This window comes from Platalea leucorodia (assembly GCF_965183815.1).
Source record: "Platalea leucorodia genome assembly, chromosome: 4".
Classification (NCBI taxonomy): Eukaryota; Metazoa; Chordata; class Aves; order Pelecaniformes; family Threskiornithidae; genus Platalea; species Platalea leucorodia.
Window position 1 is genome coordinate 77,909,255 of NC_138826.1, and position 22,812 is coordinate 77,932,066.

General features: G+C 37.9%; 1 protein-coding gene across 8 annotated transcripts in view; it reads left to right on the plus strand.

Moving 5' to 3' along the window:
* EEA1 (early endosome antigen 1) overlaps positions 1-22,812 on the plus strand; it is a 79,416-nt gene that overhangs the window by 45,899 nt on the left and 10,705 nt on the right. For 5 of the 8 annotated variants that reach the window (XM_082310272.1, XM_082310274.1, XM_082310275.1 and 2 more), the window contains 14 exons: positions 513-662; positions 1,660-1,779; positions 2,010-2,213; positions 2,811-3,011; positions 4,452-4,565; positions 5,788-5,943; positions 7,946-8,085; positions 8,695-9,025; positions 10,468-10,569; positions 12,027-12,221; positions 13,061-13,243; positions 19,891-20,076; positions 20,503-20,634; positions 22,441-22,626. In XM_082310272.1, coding sequence (XP_082166398.1) covers positions 513-662; positions 1,660-1,779; positions 2,010-2,213; positions 2,811-3,011; positions 4,452-4,565; positions 5,788-5,943; positions 7,946-8,085; positions 8,695-9,025; positions 10,468-10,569; positions 12,027-12,221; positions 13,061-13,243; positions 19,891-20,076; positions 20,503-20,634; positions 22,441-22,626 — 2,400 coding nt within the window. Of the gene's footprint in view, positions 1-512; positions 663-1,659; positions 1,780-2,009; positions 2,214-2,810; positions 3,012-4,451; positions 4,566-5,787; positions 5,944-7,945; positions 8,086-8,694; positions 9,026-10,467; positions 10,570-12,026; positions 12,222-13,060; positions 13,244-19,890; positions 20,077-20,502; positions 20,635-22,440; positions 22,635-22,812 lie in introns of all 8 variants that reach the window. The other 3 variants (XM_082310279.1, XM_082310276.1, XM_082310277.1) reach the window with 3 other exon arrangements.

Genomic DNA, 22,812 nt, shown 5'->3' on the forward strand with positions numbered 1-22,812 from the left:
TGATGTAGCCAGGTCAAGCTAAAAATTACGCTCTTACTAGTCTAGCAATGCAGAAAAGTATATTGTGGGAGCCAGCGGAGCAGGTGCTTCAGCCAGTGGATCTACAGGGTGTGTGCTGTGTGAGATGAAACTGCTCTAAGCATCACTATTTTACACAATAGTCCTTATGCCTTTGAAGGATTGCCCTCTTTGTTTCTGTTAAATTTCTGTAACTCATATTGAAGGGCTTCTGTAGATAAACGAGGATGTTTCTGAGTCCCTCCAACCTACTTCTTTGAATATTTGTTCATGCTTTGTTCACGCTGTGCAGCTGATGCTGTTCTTTAACATGCTTTGTGTTTCTGAGGTGTATGATGTACAAACATGACTTCAGGAGCTCATGTAGTTGTTTTACTCCGGCTTATGGAAATGTAGGGTAACCATTGCACAGAGTCTAAAATACAGCACTGTTGGCTAAAGAATGACTAAAAAAAATGGATGGCTTTTTTTTTTTTTTTTTTTTTTTTTTGCAGTTGCACAGTAAACTTCTAGAAACGGAGCGCCAGCTAGGGGAAGCGCACGGGCGGCTGAAGGAACAGAGGCAGCTGTCTAGTGAGAAACTGATGGACAAAGAGCAGCAGGTGGCTGATCTGCAGTTAAAACTTTCTCGTGCTGAAGAGCAGGTAGGGGCTTTTCTGGAGACTCTAGTTTGCTCTGGTTCTGATAGTAGCCTGTATACACTTGTTGTGATGTTGCGGTTTGTAAACTTTGTCCTTATGGGAACTTCATTTGACTAACGGTGTTAAAGTCTTAGAGTAAAATTGTCAAAATCTGCCAAAATGCCACTTGCATTACAGGTTTTGTAAGGCTAAATGCATATCAGATGCATGGATGTTCATGGTGCTTTGCACATCATAGGATCTTTGTCTAAGGATCTTGTGAAAAAAAGACTGAGGTGCACCTAAGCTCATTTGGGTAAACTTCTGTGTGTAGGTAATTTTGTGAGATAAAGCCCTACATGAAGAAAAAGTGAACATGGCACAGCAGGTCATTGATGGTTAATAACCTGCGTGGGGTGGATGGACAGAAATCACTTGTTTTATTAATTTTTATTTGTTTTAATGAGCATCTTGTATATGTTGCTGATTTTCTGCTGCCTGTATGGGGATTGGCCAAATACCTGAGTGGTACGTTGTCAAAGCTTTCAAGCTTTTCTCTAGCTAATTTGCAAAGCCTTGACCAGCATAGAAGTGGAGAGATTGCTAAACTGAAGTTGCTACTAAAACTGCTAATAATAGTAATAATAACGTTGTTTTACAGGTATCTGTATTATCAGTCATGTTACATCTTAACAACTGTTGGAAAAAACATACTAAATCTCTTATGTTTTAGATTTTTGAGAGCTAAAATACATACTTGTCTGATAGTTGGTTTATAGTTCTTGCTTGTGATATAGAATCTCACCTATTAATAGTAATGAATGCTTTGGTCGATTAAGATTCTTTAACTAGCATCACACATGTTTATTTTTATACCAGTTTTCAAATATTCAAGTTTAGAGTAAAATCTTTTAGCATTAGAATGAACATTGAGCACTATTGGCATACTGAACGGTGCTTGTTCACTCATTAGTCTGTTTTGTTTGTTTGTTTGGTTTGGTTGGTTGGTTGTTTTTTTCAGGTAAAGGAAAAAGCAGCAAATTCCACAGAATTGCAACATCAATTAGATAAGGCAAAACAGCAGCACCAGGAACAGCAGACACTTCAGCAAAATACTACAGCAAAACTACGAGAAGCCCAGGTAACATAGTTATGTATCCTCATGTGAAAGTGTATTTCAGGATTTCATTAGTTTAAATATGTTTTCTCTGTAAAAATGACTTGCATGACTTATAACAGTTTCAATAAATTAACTTTTAAATCTAGAACAGAATATACAGAGAGTGTTTAATAAATTTATCCAACATTTTATGCATTAGGAATAACTTCTAAGATCCCTATAATTAAGGAAGCTATTATGCGATTTTCTAGAATGATTTGGAGCAAGTTCTACGACAAATTGGAGATAAGGACCAAAAAATTCAAAATCTTGAGGCTTTGCTTCAAAAAAGCAAAGAAAACATCTCTCTGCTTGAAAAGGAAAGAGAGGACTTATATGCAAAAATTCAAGCTGGTGAAGGAGAAACTGCAGTTCTTAACCAGCTACAAGAGAAAAACCATGCATTGCAAATACAGGTAAGAACTCGGAGACTTGTTTCTTTTCTCTCATTCTCATTATTGAATGATGTTTCCTTTTTCCCTGTCTCATCAGATATGACATTATTCTTTTCTGTATTTTGCTGTTTCTTTGATATTTAGTTTACAGATCTTAATGTAAATTTCACAGGACTTGTGTGTTGGTGACTTCCTTGCTATCAGCAAGGGGAAGGAACTTGTAGATGTTTCCTATGTACACATGCTAGTAATATGTGCTTACAAATAATTTTTGGATACATATACATGTTTGTTTCTCTTATTTTAAAAAGAGGTTTAATACCTGCTTTCAACACCAAAATTCAGTTTAGCCTGCATCTGTTGTCTCTTTAGTATTTTGGTTCTGTGACAGCCAGGCCAAATAGACAAATCCCTTTTGCTTCCATTTTTAACTGGTAACCTGTTTAAACTCTGGTATTGTGTACAATATAGCTTTACTGTAATATCAGAAAAAGAAATATGATAGTGTTGAGTCTCCAAAGCCATGACAAGACACGCTAAAATTCAAAAGATTTATGACTTCCTTGGACGTGCTGTTCCAGCCTTCTCTTCTAATGACCTCCTTTTTTTTCACTGCAGGTAACACAGCTGACAGAGAAGCTGAAGAATCAATCAGAAAGTCATAAACAAGCCCAAGAGAATTTGCATGAGCAAGTGCAGGAGCAAAAGGCACATCTAAGAGCTGCTCAAGACCGTGTGCTCTCCCTGGAAGCAAACATCACTGAACTAACCAGCCAGCTAAATGAAAGTAAAGAGAAAGTTTCACAACTTGATGTACAGGTAATGGAACTCTATACTGTCTGGTGATGATAAATCCTGCTTGTGATTTCTGTATTCTCTCCAGAGAACATACAAAGCAATTTTGGAAAAATTGCATGTTTCTACTAACAGATGAATGAAGTAGAATAAGGCAGATAAAATTGAGGGAAATTTAAGTGGATTCAGAATAGCAATAGATGGCAAGTGTTGGGGTTTTTTTTGTTGTTGTTTTTATCTATATTGTTTGTTTGTTTGTTTGTTTGTTTGAAATTAAAAAGTCCCCAAAGTTCATAATTGAGTTGGGAAAATCTGTCCTCAAGCATCTCTTGTATTTGTAATGATTAGCCATCCAAAACCTTGCTCTTATCGATCTTGGATTCTCTGCACCAGAGTGAAAGTCTGTCAAGTCACCAAGATCTTGTTGGTGCCTAGAAATTTCCTGTGCTGGTGATGCTTGTCAAAAACAAAACAGAAAAGCTGTGGGCCACCTTGTTGTCAATTTAAGGTACTAAACAAGGAAATTCCCCAGTATGGACTCAATGTGGACTTTCCTACTATTAAGTTCTGCTTAAGCTAAAAGCTGCTAATTATGTTCAGCTATCCCAAAGAATAAATAACATTTGGTCAGAAGTTCTTGCATCGGTACACTGGGAGCAGCTAGTACTGTTGTTGTTGGATTAATACACTGTGGTGTCCTTTGAATTAGTGTTACTCAGTTTCCGAACAGGTCTAAGAACATCTGACGTGACTTTGTGATGTTTTTACTGGGCTCCGCTACACTATATCTGAGCTGTTTTTTCACCAAGACATTAGAGCTAGAACTGAATAATCTGTGGACTGTTGCAGCTGCTTTTTAAGGGAATGTGAGCAGCCTTACAGTCTTCAGAGAAGTAGCATTTCTATTAGAAAAACACTAAATCGCAATAGCCAGTGACCCTGAATATTGGCTCTCCACACCAACACCATTCGTACCCACCTCCTACGTTTTGTTTGCTGGTTGCTCCCTAACAGGCAGATAGGAGAAGAGAAAGATAGTATGCATGTGGAAGCATATTTTTATTGTTTCTTATTCTTTTTGCTTTTACAAATTTTGGAGGCCCTTAAATGTGCATATAGTCTGAGGTTATCAAGGTATGTATGGGTGTAAATGAAGTAAATCTATCCCATTGCTCCTTGTTAGTAAGGAAAAATATTTTTCTAGAATGGAAGATGAGTGGGACTGGTGGTTTTTTTTTCTGTTTGTCTGGGTTTTTTTAGCTCAAAGTAAGAACTAACTGTGGCTTAAAATCCTGATGTTTTTCTAAACCTTGAAAATATCTTTCTTCCTTTTTTTTTTTTTTTTACACTAACACATGAAAACTACTGATTTTACTATTACTGCTTACTTACTGCTGAGTATAAAAAAATTAAAATGAGCTACAGTAAAATAGATGTTTTAGTGAAATACAACTTGTCTTTCAGGTAAAAGCAAAGACTGAATTGCTTCTTTCAGCAGAAGCATCGAAAGCTGCTCAAAGAGCGGACCTTCAGAATCATCTGGACACTGCCCAGCATGCACTGCAAGATAAGCAACAGGTTATAAGCAACATATAAACATAAAGTTTCTATTTTACCTAAAAAACTACTTAAAAACCTAAGAATAGTCTGTTTACAAACTAAATAAACATGTGAATATGCATTTGGAAATCATCATTTAGGATATTTTAACCATGTGATATGTATTCAGTTCTTTTTGCTGTGATATGGACCAGATATATTTTGCAGTGTAAAGAATTTATTTAGGAATCCACTCTTGCTGTAGGATTGTGGTTCAGAATCTAAGCTACCCTATTGGGATATAATTCAATTCTCACCTGTATGTTATGAAGAAAAGATTGTAGAATGCACTGGGTAGAAGTGAAAACAATCTTAACTCATTGCAGATTCAGGTAAATTCAGAATCCGATGCCAGTATTCAGAAATAATCTGTGTGCCGACTGACATAAAAAAAACAGAAGACTGTTGTTAAAATTGCATGTTTTAATGTGTGTTAATCCTAGTGAAGCATTCCACTGGCTGCCAAATCAAGTATTTGCATTGTTAGAATCAGTGCTGCTGTGGTCTTCGTGGAAACAGCCAGCAGATGCTAACATAGCACCATTTTTTAGGGTGGGAATGTAATTAATTGCTATAAACAGAAGACCTCTTTTTGCCACTATTAAGGAATTAATTCATAATTAAATAAATTAGCTTGGTTGGAGAGCAACGAGCTTTGATGTGGCTGTCATCATAGTGATTACTAGGTGAATGTGTTCATGTCTCTTGCGGAAATTACGTTGTCTTGTGTTGAACCAAATGGTTTGGAATAATCTCCGGTATGTGGAGAACTGACTGTTTCCATGGTATTGGCTTTCCTCTTCGGTGGTGCTTGATTTCATGAAGACAGCAAAAATTTTCTCTAAGGTTTTGTAGTGTTACTGTCTAGTTACTGTTGTACTAACTGCAGGATCTAGTGCATTTATTACCTACAATTCCTCTTCCATTTATAACTTAAAACACCTTTTTTAAGATTTAGCTCGCAACCTGTAAAGTTTGAGAGGAATATTAAGGCTTTAAAAGAAATTTCGTCAGTCTAACAGAGAGAATTTGTGCACATGTTTTTATTTCCCCTCTCGGTTTCCTGCCCCTCAGAATAAAAAAGAAACATTATTTTCCTTTTTAATTTGAACACGTTAGACCATTTAAAGCATATGTGACACTAGTCGTTTTTGGAAGTTGTTTAAAAACTAACAACCCTCGTATTTTTATTTTACCTCAGGAGTTAAATAAGGTCAGCGTTCAGTTGGATCAGGTTACAGCTAAGCTAAATGACAAGCAGGAATACTGTGCTCAGCTGGAAGCCAATCTTAAAGAGTACAAAGAGAAACATCTTTATTTAGAACAGAAAACTGAAGAGCTAGAGGGACAGCTTAAGGTTTGTATTGAACACAGGATCTGAGCTGACAGAAACTGATGTGCTCCACTGTTTGGTAGTATGTGATAAAATTATGGGGGAAGGATTATATCAATACCACTTCTGTAGGTTTTCTTTTTCACTAGTGTTTCCTGATCCACCCTTTAATCCTATTCTCCTCCTCTTCCATGCTAGCATATCGCACTAAGAAGATGGGCTTAGGACATTGCCACTATACTGTCATTTTCCTGTACATGTGCTTCTACCCACCTCTGTGCTACCTGGAAAGTGTTACGAGAGGGAACATGAATACTTCCCGAAATTAGAGTCTTCAAGGTCAACCTTATACACTTTACAAGTGGTAGCAAGGGAATATGTGTTACATTGGGTACCCCAAGTTAACACTACCTGTCTGGTTTAATTTATTTCTAAAGCCTTTCAGTAGGCTTCTACAGAGGCTTTTTATCAAGATTTTTTTATCAGTGTTTTTCCTTTAACTTCATCTTGAGTTTTGCATTCCATTTCTGGAATCAGTTTTTCTCTTAAAGTACACATAATTCTGGCAGAAGGTTTGCAGAGCCTTTTGGTGTTTTGAGATACTAATATTTTCAGTTAAGGATATGAATTAGTCCTAATGCTTGAGAGCTTTTAAATTTGGGCTTTGTTCAATATTTGTTAAGCGTTCTTGGTGGTCAAAATTCACAATACATAAAACCATATGATACTTACACCATATGATACTTACTTATATCATATGATACTTATACCATATGATACTTATCTAAGGGATCTTAGGAGCAATGCAAAATTGGTTTTGCAGTGTTGTCTGTCAGTTTTGAGGGAGATTAACAGTCTTAGTGCTCAAAACTGAGTGGAGTGTTTTTCCTAGCTTATGTGCTCTATAGGAGAGAAGGAAGGTTGTTTTCCCTGTATGAAATTTTAAATCCAGTGCTATTAAAAAATAAAGCAGCCATACATTTGCATTATTAGTGTAATTATTCTGTGCTTCCATCTCTCTCTTCTTTTGCACACTGTTTTTTTTTTCTGCCTGCTTTCATTTGTGGTTTTTTTTTTCATCCTTTTGCTAAAGTTTCACATGTAACCAACCAACAGACACAAATGCTTGCGAAGAATGCAAGTGCTTGCTTGCACAAGATTTTACGAGGTTCCTGGTAGCTGAAGTGTGAAACTGAGCAGGGTTGTTGATGCTGTCAACAGGAATGCATTTCTGTGTAAAATCTTGATGTCATCACCATTCTTTGGGATTATTCCAGTTGAATGCATGATATTTAAAAAAAAATTAAAACAAAGTAGAAAAAAAAAAGCCCTCAGGAATTTTCTCAGAGAAACTTGGCCATTTTGTTTTATGCCCACTGCATGAAAGCAGAATTGCCTGTAAAACAGATAGTGTGTTGAAGAGTCTAAGCAGTGCCCATTTGCTGAAGACTCCTGTATTCTTTATACACTGTGTAAATGAACAAGTACCTTCAAAAAAAAACGCCAAGAAAAACCTCTTCCAGGCGAGCATTCTTCACAGCTGTAGTTCGTGTCTTTGTTTTTGTTATAAAGAACAGCAGAGTTCTTGGGATATGTAAATTGGCAGTCATTTGAAGCTGCTGAAACTACTTGGTGGTGGCTGAGAACCTGGCCCCAAAGCTGAGCATTGGGTATGGCCTTTTTTTGTATAGATGTTTTGGATAAGCTCTTTAAAGATTTCTGCTTTTTATCTATTACTTTGCAGTAAAATGTCTGCTTGGCCTTTAATTTAAAGATGATTTTAGAATGTTTTACCAAAATAGTTCAGTTCTGGAGGAGCAAGAGATTTGCAGGAACTAAATGCTGGAAGATAAATAGCAAACTAATGAAATAGGTAGATGATGTGTGAGAATTGTGACTGCTTTGTACAGTAAAGACTTTCTACAGTAGATGCTACTCACAGACTAGATGACTTCTGCTTTTTATTGCTATTTTTATTTTGTTGTTCGTGTTCTGATGGCTCTAACTTTTTATTTTTCTATCTCAGAAACTTGAAGCTGACATCCTTGATGCTAAAGCAAGCAAAGAACAAGCTCTTCAGGAGTTACAGCAGCAGCGACAGCAATCTACAGAATTAGACCTCCGAACAGCAGAATTGAATAAACAACTTGAAGCAGCAACAGAAGCGTATGCATTTCCTGTGTTATAGTACTTTTCAAAGTCAGACATAAAACTGGAGTGGTTTGGACTAGCTTGAAATTTTGTTTGTCTCTCCTGTGATTTCTTAAAATCATAGATAAGTGATGTGTTCCCTCTGCTATGAGAACTGAGTTTTATCCCACCTGTTTTCTTTCACTCTATATGCCATGCAGACTCCATCTGCCATGTTGTCTCATGTGAATCACTGGCTGCTGTGATTCAATACACTTCTTCAGTTTGTTCACGGTGCTGCTTGTCAGCTAAATATTTGAACAGTTTGAAGTAGTGAGGTCCATCTTTAAATATCCATAGCTCTGTAAATTTTTTCAAAGACTAATTTGCAATTCATGCATAAGCAGCAAAGGGGTAGTTTCTGTTCATTATAGTTGAGGAAGAAAAATCCATCTCAAAATAGCTTTTAGAGTTGCTGGTATGTCTTCATTGGAGAGACAAAATGCCCATGCTCTGGATGAAAAAGGTATCCTTTGAAGTAGTTCTACAGTTAATATATTAAATAATAGAGACATTCAATGATACAAAAGAACCCATGAAGAAGAATTAAAAAAAAAAATATTACATTTCTCTTTGTATTTGCAGGATGTCTAATGCTAAATTGGATTTGCAGAAGAAATCTGAGGCCCTTGAACAAGCGAAGCGGCAAATTTCAAAGCAGGAGGAGGAAAAGGCCAGCCTCAAACAAAACCTTGAGAAATCAAATCAAGATACAAGTAAACAACTCAAGGAATTAGATTGTAAAATGCAAGCAGCAACATCAGAGCTGCAACAAGTGAAATTAGAGAAGGATACTCTATTAAAGGACCTTGCAGCTACCAAAGACAAGCTCTCAAAAAGTTCTGAATCCTTCAAAAAAAGAAAGGAGGAATTAGAAAAAGAAATACAAAAAGGAAAAGCAGCTGTGGCAGAAATGGTTAGTAGTTTCTCTCGTTAGACAATTGTTTGGTGTATTTGCAGTCTGATAGAATGACTTTGCTTTGTGTCTGAAAAGAGTGTACATAAAATGACAACGCATGGAAATGAATTGCCTTAAGGAAAAACAAATTGTGGTTTTTAGTAGTTCATGCATGTGTCCTACCTTAAATTTTTGTCTGGATGTTTACAGTAGTAAACATCAGTCATATCACACAACAGAATCCCATTTTCTTGCTGCATGCCTTTAATATGGTCAAGAAACTAAATGGAGACAAGTGGTGAAACAATTTGATGGGAAATGTCCCCCTTTTTAAAAATACATCAGCCTTATTATAACAACACAAAGTTATAAACCCTTTGCTAAAGTGCCACCATATTGAAGAAGATGTTATTTTTCTGAGGCCATTTTAGTTTCCTTTCTGGAGTCTTTGTATATAGAACCTCCCTGTGCACTTGTCTGGACACTCTGGAAGGCTGCGTACTGCAGGCAGAGCAACGTCGTCTGTATAAGGTATTATCAGAGTGCTAGAACTATTCGAGTTTCAGAAAGGTCTCACAAGTGGCAGTATAACAAGTGCTTGACCACCAGGGCAACCTATTATGGTAAAGAAAGTGAACTCTCACTAGCCTTAAAATATACCTTAGCCTTAAAATATACCTTTTACTTTCCTCTTTTGCTTTGTTGGTAATATGAATGGGCACTATATGAATACATGTTTCATAGATTTTCTTACACCGTTGTTCGGACACCCCTGCCTCAGACATGGTAGGGGTGTCTGTCTCATTCCCTTCTCATCTTACATGTCACCATTTCCCAGAAATTGTTCAGAGCTGCTTTTATTCTGATCTAAAAAAAATTCTGCTCTTAGTTAAAAATAACATTTTTTCCTTTATGCTTTCACCTTTTTAAGATAAGCCTTTTTGTTTGCTTTGCCTAGTTACTGCTGTTTAAATATTTGTTTCTCCTAAAAACTTGAAGGATTTTCTCCCCAGTTTAGACTCCAGATTCTGCTTCTAATTCTGTATTTGGGCTTAAAATGTAGTTGTATTTGCATACAAGTCCCACAAACTTACTTGCTCGTGAGTTTTTGAACATCAAGAAATTTTGGATCCTGAGGAGACCAATGAGCCTACTGCTTCCCACAAGAAGGAGAAGAGCTGCCAACAGCAGCTTCAAACAGGGGGACTGTCCCTAATCAGAAAAACTCTTTGGCACATGGCTGCATTTGTTAGTGCAGGGTATCAGCTGTGTTCAGCTTAGATTTACCACTGTTAAAGTTCTGAGAAGTTTTGAGCTGAAAATATGTCTGCAGCTGAGAAGGAAAGCTTTTTCACTGAAAACGAAAACATTGTATTTCAGGGCTTTGTAGATCCTGCAAAAATACCTGGTACCTGGTCTTACAAGCTCACAGGAATGTTTCCTTGTCTTATGTTTTTTAGGAAAAATCTTGCCAAGAAGTAAAACACCAGCTCCAGGTACAAACAGAGTCTGTAGCTAAAGAGAGGAATGAATTGAAAAACTCACTGGAAAAAAAGGAGGGGGTAAGCTGTCGGCTTAGTTGCAAAAATCTAGAAACCAATAATAATAAATGTTTAAAAGATTCGTTTTCAGCTGCACATGCTGGGACTGATGAGATAAAGAGGTTACAGTTCTCAAATTGTAATCTACCTGGGGCACTGAAATAAGGTGATCGTAAAAATTTCCTAGATGTTAATATGAAGCTTTTAAAATACAGGTTTTACTCCTACCTTTCTGTGCCCCACATACTTTAGCGGGGGATTTTAGCCCTTCAGGTTTTTTCATTAGTGAAACAATTGCTTGGTATTACCATGTCGTCATTTTTTTTTTTCATACTTCCATACAACAAAAGTTGTTACCTCATATCTGTAAATCTGTTCTAGTCTCAGGCCTAATCGGTATGTTCTCTGTGTGGTTGACAGGACATTTTCAGATATCCTTGAAGGATTTAGTTGCTTTTGCAAACTTGTGTAAGTCACTTGCCTGTGACTGCATAAGGACCAAAGGTACTTCTTTTTTAAAGATGAGCATTCAGACTGGAAAATCATGTAGTCCAGCTGGCAGCCTGAAGCTCAAATCTGCTTTCATGTATTTTTTTTACCCAAGCTGTCACCTATTCCCTAAAGGAATCAGAAAAGATACGATCAGTGGACACAGTTTGATGGACTGTGATGGACTCTTAATGCCTGAAAGAGGGTTTGTGGTTGTGCAAGTGTGATGGTAATTGCTCTGTGGCTACTGCTGCTGCTCCCTTGGCTCCTCTTATTCAGCAGCAGCACTATGGTGCTCTGTGGCAAGTGCAGGAGGATGAGTTTGGTATCTATCTGCCGCATTTGGCAGCAGGAGAGCCCAGACCACTGCTGGCTTGAGAAGAGTTGCCTGCTCTTAATTTTGCATGGTGCAAAAAGACTGCGGTTGCTCTAAGGGTGGGAAATTGGGAATAACAGATGATTTTAGTGTGTTATGGTAGCTCTTAAAATCTATACTTGGCCAGTGTTCGACCACGTAGCTCTGAAGCAGAAGGTAGCAGCAGCGGCACTGTGGGATGGTCTGATTCTGCGTACAAGAAATAACAGTAGCATACTTGGAAACTGTTTCCTACAAATAATCTGTGTCTCTTTGTAAAAACATAATAGTGGGCATACTGGATCACAAGAAAGGTATAGCTTGGTACCTGGTCTCTGGCAGAGGAAAGCAGCAGATGCCTAGAGAAAAGTAGTGTAGGGCAAGCCTTTCAAATTCCTACAATCAGGGGATTCTCCTCAGCTTCTAGCAGTCTTTTGGGAGCTGATTTCCTGAAGCTGTATCTTCACCTTTAACAGCTTTGACCAGTTTTTCATCTGTGAAATTGTCTGTTTGCTTTTTGAACTACATAATTTGTCATCCACACAATTCAGTAGGCAGTTTCACATACTACAGCATGTACAAATAGTGATATAAATTAAAATTATATACAGTTATTTAATATTTTTGAATATAGATTTCTAAGCAGTTGTCGATAGAACTTGATTCAGCACGAGCGCAAGTACTGGAAATTCAGGGTCTTCTGAAGGAGAAGGAAAAAAGTGAGCAACATCTCCAGGGAAAGCTGAGAGAGTTAAAGGAATCTTTTGAGCAGAAGAAAAAACATAGTGAGACACTGCAAGCTGAATTAAAAACTGCCCTTTTAGAGAAGGTAAGGCTGGCCTCTCTTACTCGTTTAAGAAAATTAATATAAATTTCTCTGATAAATGCTGCAGCTTTTATGTCAATATCTTTGTGATAAACATCTGTTTGCCGTAGTCTTGTTGGAAATGATAAGGTCAGGATGTGGAAACAGCATCTTCAGATGCTATTGGAGAATAAAACAACAACAACAATAATAAAGTAGAAAGAACCAGTGCTGAAATATGAATTCTGTCAGAACTGAGTTTCAATAAAGTGATAAAAATGGCTAGATTGAATGTGTTTATTTTGCTTCAGGAGGCAAGAGCTGCCATTTTCTTGTGAAGCAGTAGAACTCTGTGAGAGTAGTTTAGACAAGTTCTGCAGTGTTTTGGAACATCCATGGCAGTTTTAAACCAAGTCTTCTCTTATTATGCCAAGAGGATTTATCTGAGTGACAGTATGAAACTCATAAACCGTAATGGAAAGAGTTCAAATGTCTTAGAACATTAGGGAATGTTGTGTTGTGTGGCATGCACTGTTAAATGTTGCTCCAGCTTTGGCTGCCCTATGCTACATGATGATATTTGTGCTTTAGTCAGTCTGTGGAAACTTTAGGACTTGGAAACATTTAGATTTTTAGTGTTTTGTCTTAATGTGTTTCACTTAGCCTTTTGACACGATTTAAATTTTGTTGTTATATTAGTTACAAAATATTACCGTAAAATCACAAACATCAGATTACTGAACTGCTATTTCGTAAGGAGAAAAAAAAAATCTTGTAGAACGTAGAAATGCAGTTTATTGAAATGATTAAGCTTACTTTACTGTCTGTAACTTTAATTGAAACTTCCTATGCTTATGTTTCAGGCAGAACTGGAGAATAAACTGCAACAGCAGTCTATTTTTTCAGCACAGGAGCTTAAAGCAGAGAAAGTCAAGCTAGCAGACTTACAGAAGACCCATGAAAAACATAAAGAAAACATGGAGAAGCTGCAGCTGGACCTTTATGGGAAAGAGTCTGAGCTGCTGGCAACCAGGCAAGACCTTAAGGTACTTACAGTCATTTTAATGTCATATGTGACTTAGTAGATCTGTTTATAACCATTTTGAAGACCAAGAAACAGTGCAAGAACTGCATAGGCAAAAAAAAGCTCTTCTGCTACATATAGAATTTAGTGCTGTTCAATCGCTTCCCCTCGGAAAAAGGACATCCTGAAACTAATTTAAAGCCAAGGGTATTTGCCAGTTTACCTGAAATACCCTTGCATTTGTGCAGCAGCAAAGTGAAAGATGATTTATTTTTGTATTCTTTTAAGAGTAAATCTTTTGTGTTGCTTTTTCTTGTTATATATTTGTTGTGGTTTAACCCCAGCTGGCAGCTAAGCACCATAGAGCCGCTCGCTCACTCCCCCCAGTGGGGAAGGGGGAGAGAATTGGAAGAGTAAAAGTGAAAAAAAAACCCTCGTGGGTTGAGATAAAGAGTTTAATAGGCAAAGCAAAAGCCGTGCATGCAAGCAAAGCAAAACAAGCAATTCATTCACTGCTTCCCATCGGCAGGCAGGTGTTCAGCCAGCTCCAGGAAAGCAGGGCTCCATCACGCGTAACGGTAACTTGGGAAGATAAAACGCCATCACTCTGAATGTCCCCCCTGTCCTCCTTCTTCCCCCGCTTTACATGCTGAGCATGACGTCATACGGTGTGGGATATCCCTTTGGTCAGTTGGGGTCAGCTGTCCCGGCTGTGCCCCCTCCCAGCCTCTTGTGCCCCCCCAGCCTCCTCGCTGGTGGGGTGGGGTGAGAAGCAGAAAAGGCCGTGACGCTGTGTGAGCACTGCTCAGCAGTAACTAAAACATCCCTGTGTTATCAACCCTGTTTTCAGCACAAATCCAAAACATAGCCCATACTAGCTACTATAAAGAAAATGAACTCTATCCCAGCCAAAACCAGTAGCTTTCAACTAATTTGAACAGCATAGATATTTAGGGCAAAGTCTCTGCCAGCATGTGAGTAACCACTATCTTCTATATGATTTAACTAGAATTTTAGTTGTCAGTCTTTTCCCATGTCCTTGCCCCTTCCACTTCTTCCTGGCTGATTGTGGATGTTCAGAGATGTCAAACTAATAGAAACAGTGGGTTTAGGGATCTGCCTGGACTACAAGTGTCCGGACTTAGTCCTTGAAATTTTTGCTATTCCTAAACTGAATTTATTTGATTTGGTGTTAGGGTGTAGTGCCTTCAAAAATGTATTTCTGGGAGTTGAGTCAGTCAGAAAAGGTGTTTTTTGTCCTTTTTTTCTGCCCTCCTCCTTCATGTCAGTGGTAAGGCAATGCTTCAGTTAGTCCCAGGACATACTGTGCTGCAGAGACTGGCTGTCTACTGTCAAGATGTGTAGCTTTGGCACTTTTCCCTTTAGGTGGATCCCAGTGCAGCTTCGTCTGTGTCTGTCTGACACTGTTCTAGGATCTTCTGAAGTTTTTGGAGAGAAACAGGCACTTCGGGAGGACATATTGTCTGATCTGTTTTAGGTATCAGCTTCTGTTTGCTTCGTTATCTATAAAGGGAGCCTTTGGTGACTGCTTAGATTTCATCGCTCCCTTTCACCTGTCCGGGTGGTTGCCTTTCAGTCCCACTACTGAAATTGTTAAAGGCCTTCTGGCTGTTTCAAATAGGCCTGTGTGAACTGTGGAGCCCTACGTTCAGGGTTATTTTAAGAAAAAGAGAAATAACTTCTTTACATGTAGGCCATTGGAGTTTTATTAATCTTACACCTCCTCTGTAGCATTAGATTACCTGCCACGTTTCCCTGCAGGTTACAGAAGCTTTACTTTCAGTGCAGCTTGGTTGCATCGCTATGTTAAATTGGGAAGAACTTTAGCATGATTAACACGCGACGATGGTTTAGACATGATCTTTCTTATGGTTAGTTACTGTAGCGCATGTACCTTTGTGAGTTAATTATTTCCTGCAATGCATTTAGATCAACATTTGGTAATGCAATGACCTGTAAAAGCATTGGATGTGCTCAGTAACTGATTTTTTTGGTGTAGTTTTCATTTAAACATTGCTTGTTGCAAAAATAGCTCTGAATAAGTATTATTAAACCAGCTTGATGACCTCTAGTTCTGGCAAGTATAAAATAGGACAGTAGGCGTCCCACATGCTTTTAAACCTGAATGGGGACAGTAGCAAGAGAGAAAGAGAACATCCACGCAAAAAGGTAAAATAAGGTGATGGCAATGGGAAGACAAGATTTTCAGGATAAGCAGTCAGGTAACGTGGTTTATTATGTAAGTCTCTGTGGAGCCTAGAGAGCCTGAGGAAGATTGGGCTCCTCAGTACTGAAGTGCTATACCAACTTGGAGGCTGTTTGCTCGATTTAAAAAAAAAAAAAAATTAAAAACGTATATTAATTAGATTAGTGAGGTGTGCTTGCCACCACTTTTTTGCTGTAAAATGTAGAAGAGGGAAAAGGTGGGGAGCCAGTCTTTAGTCGTGGATGTGCTGCCTCATTGCAATGTTAACCTAAAGAAGCAGTGATAACTTGTCTTAGAATACCGCGAAGGAAAAAAGCGCATTCAGAAAGGCTCAGCGTGATAACGTTAGTCTTGAGAGCTGAGTATCAAAATGCCACTCAAGTCAGAAGAACTTTATGGTAGAGTTTCACAGTCCAATTCAAAGTCAGTTGCCTGGATTATGTTTTGCCTTGGGCAAGTTACTTAATAAAAGCAGATAATTTGAGCCAGAGCTATGGATTTTGATTGAAGTTAGGAGCTGAAGCTGATGGGTGGGCTGGTCTTAATCTTATTAGTAGGCAGTAGTAGAAGTTTTTAAAACTTGTATGTAAGGTGAGCTTGGGTGTCTTTCGGTGCAGGATTTTTAGTAGAAATATGAACTCCGTGCACAGCTGTGTTGAGTCAGGACGGTTTGAAGCCCAGCATTGTTGAGGGCAGGCATGGCCAGGCCGTATCGTGAGATCCCAGCCATGCTAAGTTTTCTTTAGTTAAAAATAGTACAAAGGAAAACTTAAATATTCTCACGTGGTGTAGCACCATGCTATTGGTGAGGCCAAAGTTTCAGGCGTGGGGATAGATCATAAAAGGCCGTACAGCGTATGGGTGCCATGAGTAGGGTGGTAGGTCTAATTCCTGGGAGGGGATGGCAGGAGTTGGGCTGTACACAGAGCACCATCTGCTGGCATCTGTTCGGAATATCACTGCTGGGATCGCTGGCTCATCTCCGGCTGGGAGACTGAGGTGCGATTGAAAAACGAGCAAATGCTTCAGTGAAGTTTTGCAGCTGGAGATACAGCACTGCATGAGAGAGAGCCGCAGAGCGGGCAGCTGCTCTCCAGAGGGCCATCAGCACGGCCGAATCCTAGTTTCTGGTTCAATCCCAGAAGATCCTAGCTATGTAGCTGTAGCCAGATGCAAACTGAAGCTGTAAGTCTTGCAGAGGAAAAGTGAGAAGTGTTGTAACAAAATCAGAAGTGAGAACATAGTTATAATTTCATGGATATAATTTGGGTAGGATTTGAGTGCTTGTAAAAGCTATAGCTTTTAATAAAAAAGAATATATAAAATAGGAAAAGAATGCCACTAAATATTTTTGTGTATATATGTGTGTATATTTAATATATAAATATTTTTTGTATGCACACACACAAAATATTTAATGGGGTTATTTTTGTGGAAAAGGCATTTTTAATATAGAAGAGTTAATAAAAATGCAGAACTGTTATTTTTGCCTTGATTTTGAGTTAGTGCAAACATACTTTGTGTGAATCCTGCTCTCCTGAGCTCTGCCAAGTATCCTTCAGTCTTAGCGTTTGTGCTTTTTGTAGTCAGTCCTGGTTTCCTCTCTGTTCTCAAAAGAATGTTTCTTTGCCTCCAATATTGGCATCGCTGTCAGTGTATCTTCAGTGGATGTTCTGGGACAATATTCATGCTGCCAAACCTCAGGTCTGTAAGTCAGGAGCCTAAGTTGCCTACAGTCAGTCTAACCCTTCTTCTTAGGAAGTGAAGAGAGATCAGGTTAGTATCTGTGAATAATTTCACGTCTCTCCTTGTGGACTGGGATCAGGGAGCACAAAGATTAAAATGCTCATTTGGGCATCTCACTTACGTGGAATGAATCCAGGTCCTACCACCCAACTGGGACCAGTTCTGCTGTTGGCAGTATTATTTGCGCTGCAACAGCCAAAGTTGTAGTGAGCCAGACTGTGATATCTTCTTATCTATTTATTTATTTATTTAAACTCTATACCAGTCATCCTAGCATCTGTTTTTATTTACAAAAATAAGTACAGATCGGCGTCTTTTGTTCTGCACCTTTCCCTTGCATTCGGTTTTGTCTGTCATCCTAAAGAGCAATCTCATGACTGATGATACCTTGCTGAGAGAACACCTATCATATTCTGGGAGCAATGGCAAAACTGAATGGTAATTAAATAAGGTAAATGGCATCAGACGTTTTGAGAGGTGATTTTATGTTAAAGATGTGAGCTCCTCAGCAGTCCAAAAGAATCAGGCTGAATTACGGTCTCAGTGGAGACTGGGCCAGGAGCAAGGATAATAACTGGAATGTTTAACCATGTGCTGGAATATTTCTGCTCATTTCCAAAGGATGCTGTGAGGGACTTCTGAGCAAAGCAGAAAGAAAGGCATAAATAGATAGAAGGTTGATTTACTGTTAAAATTATATTGAATGTTTTCCCAGTTAAGGTAGGTAGCATCATCATTAATCACAGCACAATTAAGAGGCACTTGTATATGTAAGGTATAGTATGCTAAATTGTATGCAAAATTCCAAGTCTCTTATACTACAAACTACTGAATTATAGAAATGTTTGTGCATACTACAGTGCAGAGTAGGCTGAATACTGGCTCCCCTTATAAGAATGTTTACATTGTCTTAGCCTAGGTGTGGACACAATGAGATAACCTTTCCAGTGTGGACACTTTGCGGGGGGGATTGAGACAGGAGTATCCCCTATGTGAGGCTTTTAATTTGGGTGTCACTACCCATTTCATCAAATTTCATCATCCTATGCTAACAAATCAGATGTAACCACATTTCTTCTACTGGAAACAAATCTGAATAAAAGCTGTGGCTTCGTTATGTTTCTTTCTAAAACTGCAGAGACTATTGGGTTTTCCTGTGAAGACGTTATATGATGATGCTACACTTCCCATCCTTTTTCATTGTTAGGAAAGTATGGTACTCCACTGCCCACAGTGGAGCAGAGTGGGATAATTTTGCTTTCTGAAAGACCCACCCTGCTGAAAGCTTAAAATTGCAAAAGCACCTCCTATTTTGCTTAATACCTTGCGAAGTGTTAAGTAGTAAATTCTAATAGCTCAGAAAGCAAATAAAATAATTTGTCTGAAAATTAATTTTAAAAGCCAGTGTGAGTTTTTTAAGAGCCACTGGGGTTGTTGAAAATGCTGTTGAATCAGCAGCGTTCCATCGTTGGTGTTTCAAATGAAGTCTGACTCTACAGGCAAAATACTTCAGACATTACAAGGACAGGTTAGGAGGCAGCAGAAATCAATTTGGTTTTAAGTCAACATGGGAGTGGCTGAAGTGTATGCATAAGTAAGTGAAGTCAAAGTTGTGCTTATTGTTCCTTTTAAAATCACTAACCTTCAGCAAGAGGTTTGATCAGGATTTAAGTAAGACCTTCAAAAAGAATTTAGTTTGTCTTAAAAGAATTTAAATCCTTACTGGTGCACTGAAGGTAATAAAGTTATTACTAATAATAAATCTCCTCACCTCACATTCTGTATCTTGGGATCAAAAATTTCCATAAAATACCAATATTTTGGAGGAGTGGAGGATGAGTTTGGTATTTTTCTTTCTCATCGGTTCTTTGTGAAAGAACATGCTTCTGAGTGGAGCTAGTCCTTGTCTAAGCTGAAGGCTTTAAAAAAAATAACCTCCAGAATATTAACTTAAGAAGAACCCCAAAGTTTGACTTTGCTGGGAGCAAATAGAATGAGCCTTGGGTGCAAGTTTTAGGTTGTTTCTTGGGTTTTTGGGACCTGTTGTAGAGAGAGAAATCTAAGTTCTTTTTCTAGGTAAGGGGGAGAGTTGGAGGCAAATTAAAACATAATCTGTAGTAGATTCTGAATGGAAGTTTAAATTTTGTCTTTAAAACGTTGATGCAGCTGAGACTGTAAATTTTTTGTCCTGATATTAGCATTTTTAGATTGTACATTTCACTTTAGGATTTTCAAAAATTTTACAGTTGTCCTAGCACTAGCTTTGAATGACTTTTGAAATCTTCACAGTATAACTTCGCTGCCTCGTAAGTAACAGCTGTTTAGAGTTACAGAGCAGTTGATTTGCCCAGAGAATAAAATAGATTTGTGTGAGCAAGTTCAAGTTCATTCTCTTTTCATAAGTCACCTTTCATTCTCCACCCTTTTGTATGTTTTCACCTTTTCTCTGTGGAAGGATGCAAGCTGCAATATGTACAGTAAGGTATTGCTTCTGGAAATGGTACTGGCATAGTTTCTTTTTACTGAGGGTAACCTTGTAACCTAGAAGTTTCTGTAACTGTGCTTTGTCAACATTTGAAGCTAAAAGTGTTGCACACTAGATAATGATTTTTCCATATGGAAAATGTTTAAGTGACTGTTGAGTATCTGAAGCTCTTACACTGACAGATAATTTCCAGAACTTTCTTTGTAATTAGTCCACAGAAGAAAAACTTGCTCTAGCTCAAGAAGAATTAGTTTCCAGCAGAAATCGAATTGCTAGCAGTAATCAGCAGATTCAGGAACTGAAGAAAGCAAAGTCTACACTGGAGCAGGATGCATCAAAGAAGGAGCAGCAGCTGGGCGAGAAGACCAAAATGTTACAGGATCTTCAGAATGACAGGGTAAATGCCTCTGGACACATCCACTGCACACAGGCACCCCTTATTAATTTCTGTTACATCTCTAAAAAAGGGGTATTTTGAGGGCATAGCACTGTTGTAGCGCATAGCAATGGCAGTTTTACTGAACCTCTGGTGCAAAGACTTCTAAAAGACAGTTGAAGCGAATTTGGTTCGAAATAGGCTGTTAATTTGTTCTAAGTAGCTAGACAGGTGGAAAAATGTTACTAGTTTTAAATCTAAAACTGCAAACATGCTGTTAATTGTTTGCACTGTGAACTGTGGATAGAGAGATGTGGCAGTTGTTTCCCCTTAATTACAAAGCCTCCAAGTAGGTTTTGGGCCCTGGATGGTTTTTGTTTGCTTGGTTTTTTTATTTTGTGAACTTGGAAGAAGTAACTTTTCTAGCACTTCTTATTTCTCTTCAAGATTTTAAAAGAAAAAGACTTGGCTAATGAAAAATGTAAAACAACAGAGCTCCAGGAAATAAGAAGTAGACTTGAAAAAGAAAGTGCCAAGCTGGGTGAAGAGCTTAGAGCCTGCAAGCAAGAATTTGAGAAGGTATATTGAGACAAACTAAGTCTTCATATGGTTGGTTATCTGATAAGAAATATGGGCCTACTCAGTAGATGTTATCTGGAATGGCTTTGCAAAGATAGTTGCTGTAAATATCAGTATTACAGGTAAGGGAATCAAAGCACAGATTTCATTGAAGTTCCTGAGCGATGCTGGCTTGATTGGTGATAATCCTGGAGTGCCAGTGCCCAGTGTTCTTGGCCAGGTGGACCATGTAACTCGTCTTAGCTTTAGGATGGGTTGTATGTCCTGGCTTTTCTTCTGTTCCACTGTAGATTCACTGTGCATACCCTTGCTTGACTATTCTGAAGTGCAGCAAAGATGTCCGAAAGTGTCATGAATGTGAAGTTTCCCAGATGCTCTAGGCACATCTGGTACTTCTCAAGGATGTGTGGTAGAGTTGAAACTCCCTTGATGTGCTGTGGTTTTTTAAAATGTCTTAAAAAGTCACAGTTGGGGAAGAAACAATGTCAGGAGCCTCATAAAAGACTAACTCTCTTCCAAAACCATAACAATCATGAGCTCTCTAAAGGGTAGAAGTTTGGAGGCTTTCATTAAATAATTTTTAGCCTTCAGTAAAAAACCTATTTCTTGCCACATTCTATGTGTTTCATTTTTAGTCTCTGTAGAAACAAACACACCTAAAAGGCCCTAGTTTGTGTTTTCCATATTATACTATTAGTAGTTATATTTGCATCTGTTAAGCATACAGGGTTTAAGTTGCTGCACAAGTATAAATGAAGATACAATCCCTATGTGCTAATAAAAAGAAAGTAATGTGATATCTTATGAGTTTCAGATGTTCTTTTGTTCTCCAGTGTTTAGAAAATGGTCCCTTATTTTTAGATAGAAGTCTGTACTTTGTTTCTGTCAAGCAATCTATGCCTAGTACTTTCTTGGATTTTGGGGAAAGGTTATTATAATTCTCGTCATTCCTAAAATCTCTATTCTAAAGAAGAAAATTTATAAAGATGTATATAAAATGTGTGCACACCAATGGCAGCTTAATATTCATCTCTCGATCTCCCTACAAGCAGTCAGACTAAAACAGAAGTTGACTCCTAAAGGCTTATAATCTGTTTCCCATCTCCTACCAAGGAATGGATAGATAAGCATCTGTAGGGCATCCCCCTGTCCTCAGGATATGTTCTCTCACTGTCTTTGGTTTGGTTTTAATTTGTGACGTGAATTTTGATTTATGGAAAATTGGCAGCCACTATTAGTCTGTTAGTACCTGCATGCTTGACTGTGTAATTTTAAGGAAAATGATTCCTATAAATTTAACTAACTATTCTACTTCAGGACTTTTTATGTTTTATTACAGGAGAACAAGTAAAACTAATATTTAAAACCAAATGTATCATCCTACTTGCTTAAAACATAGCGTAATTATTTATACATTTAAGACTAATAGAAACTAGCTTTCTTCCATCAGTGTTTCTTTTTTACATTGTCGTTATGATGCTTTTAACCTCATTATTGCAACCAGAGAACAATGTGAAGTAAATTTTAGAGTAGACTCTAGAAAATTAAAAGAGCTTCTGCTACTTCAGTAGAAACATACATTAAATTATTTTAAAAATTGAATGTCGTTCATAATATAGGTGAAAGTTTAAAATCTTTGATCACAAAAATCACTGATACTTTGTGCTATAAAATCATCCTTTCTTCCAGTGATAAAACTGAAGATTATTGCTGTCCTCTCCTTGGAAAGAATTACAGTAGTTTTGAATTGAAATCATTTACACTTTCAATGTTTCTACTTTAACTTTGAGCTCTGTATCCTAACAGGAGGTGGCAAATCTCAAGGATGCAAAACAGCTATTGATTCAACAGAAATTAGAGCTGCAGGGCAAAATAGATAATATGAATTCAGCTCTGGAACAGGAGAAGAAAACCCATCAAGCTGTCAAAGATCAACTGAAAAAGAGAGAAGAGGAGCTGAAGAAAGAATGTGCTGAAATTGAAGCTAAACTGGTTAGTGTGTTAGAGAGTATAAGACTGTTGTTTTGTGAACATGCCTTTGGATTCTTTCAGGGACAGAGATGAATCAAAGAGTTGACTTTAGTTTCACATTACATTAATTTTGAAATGACAAGGTCAGAAATCTTTGAGGCATTTAATAGTGTAGGAAAATTCAGTGGGATGACAGCCTTGTCTAAT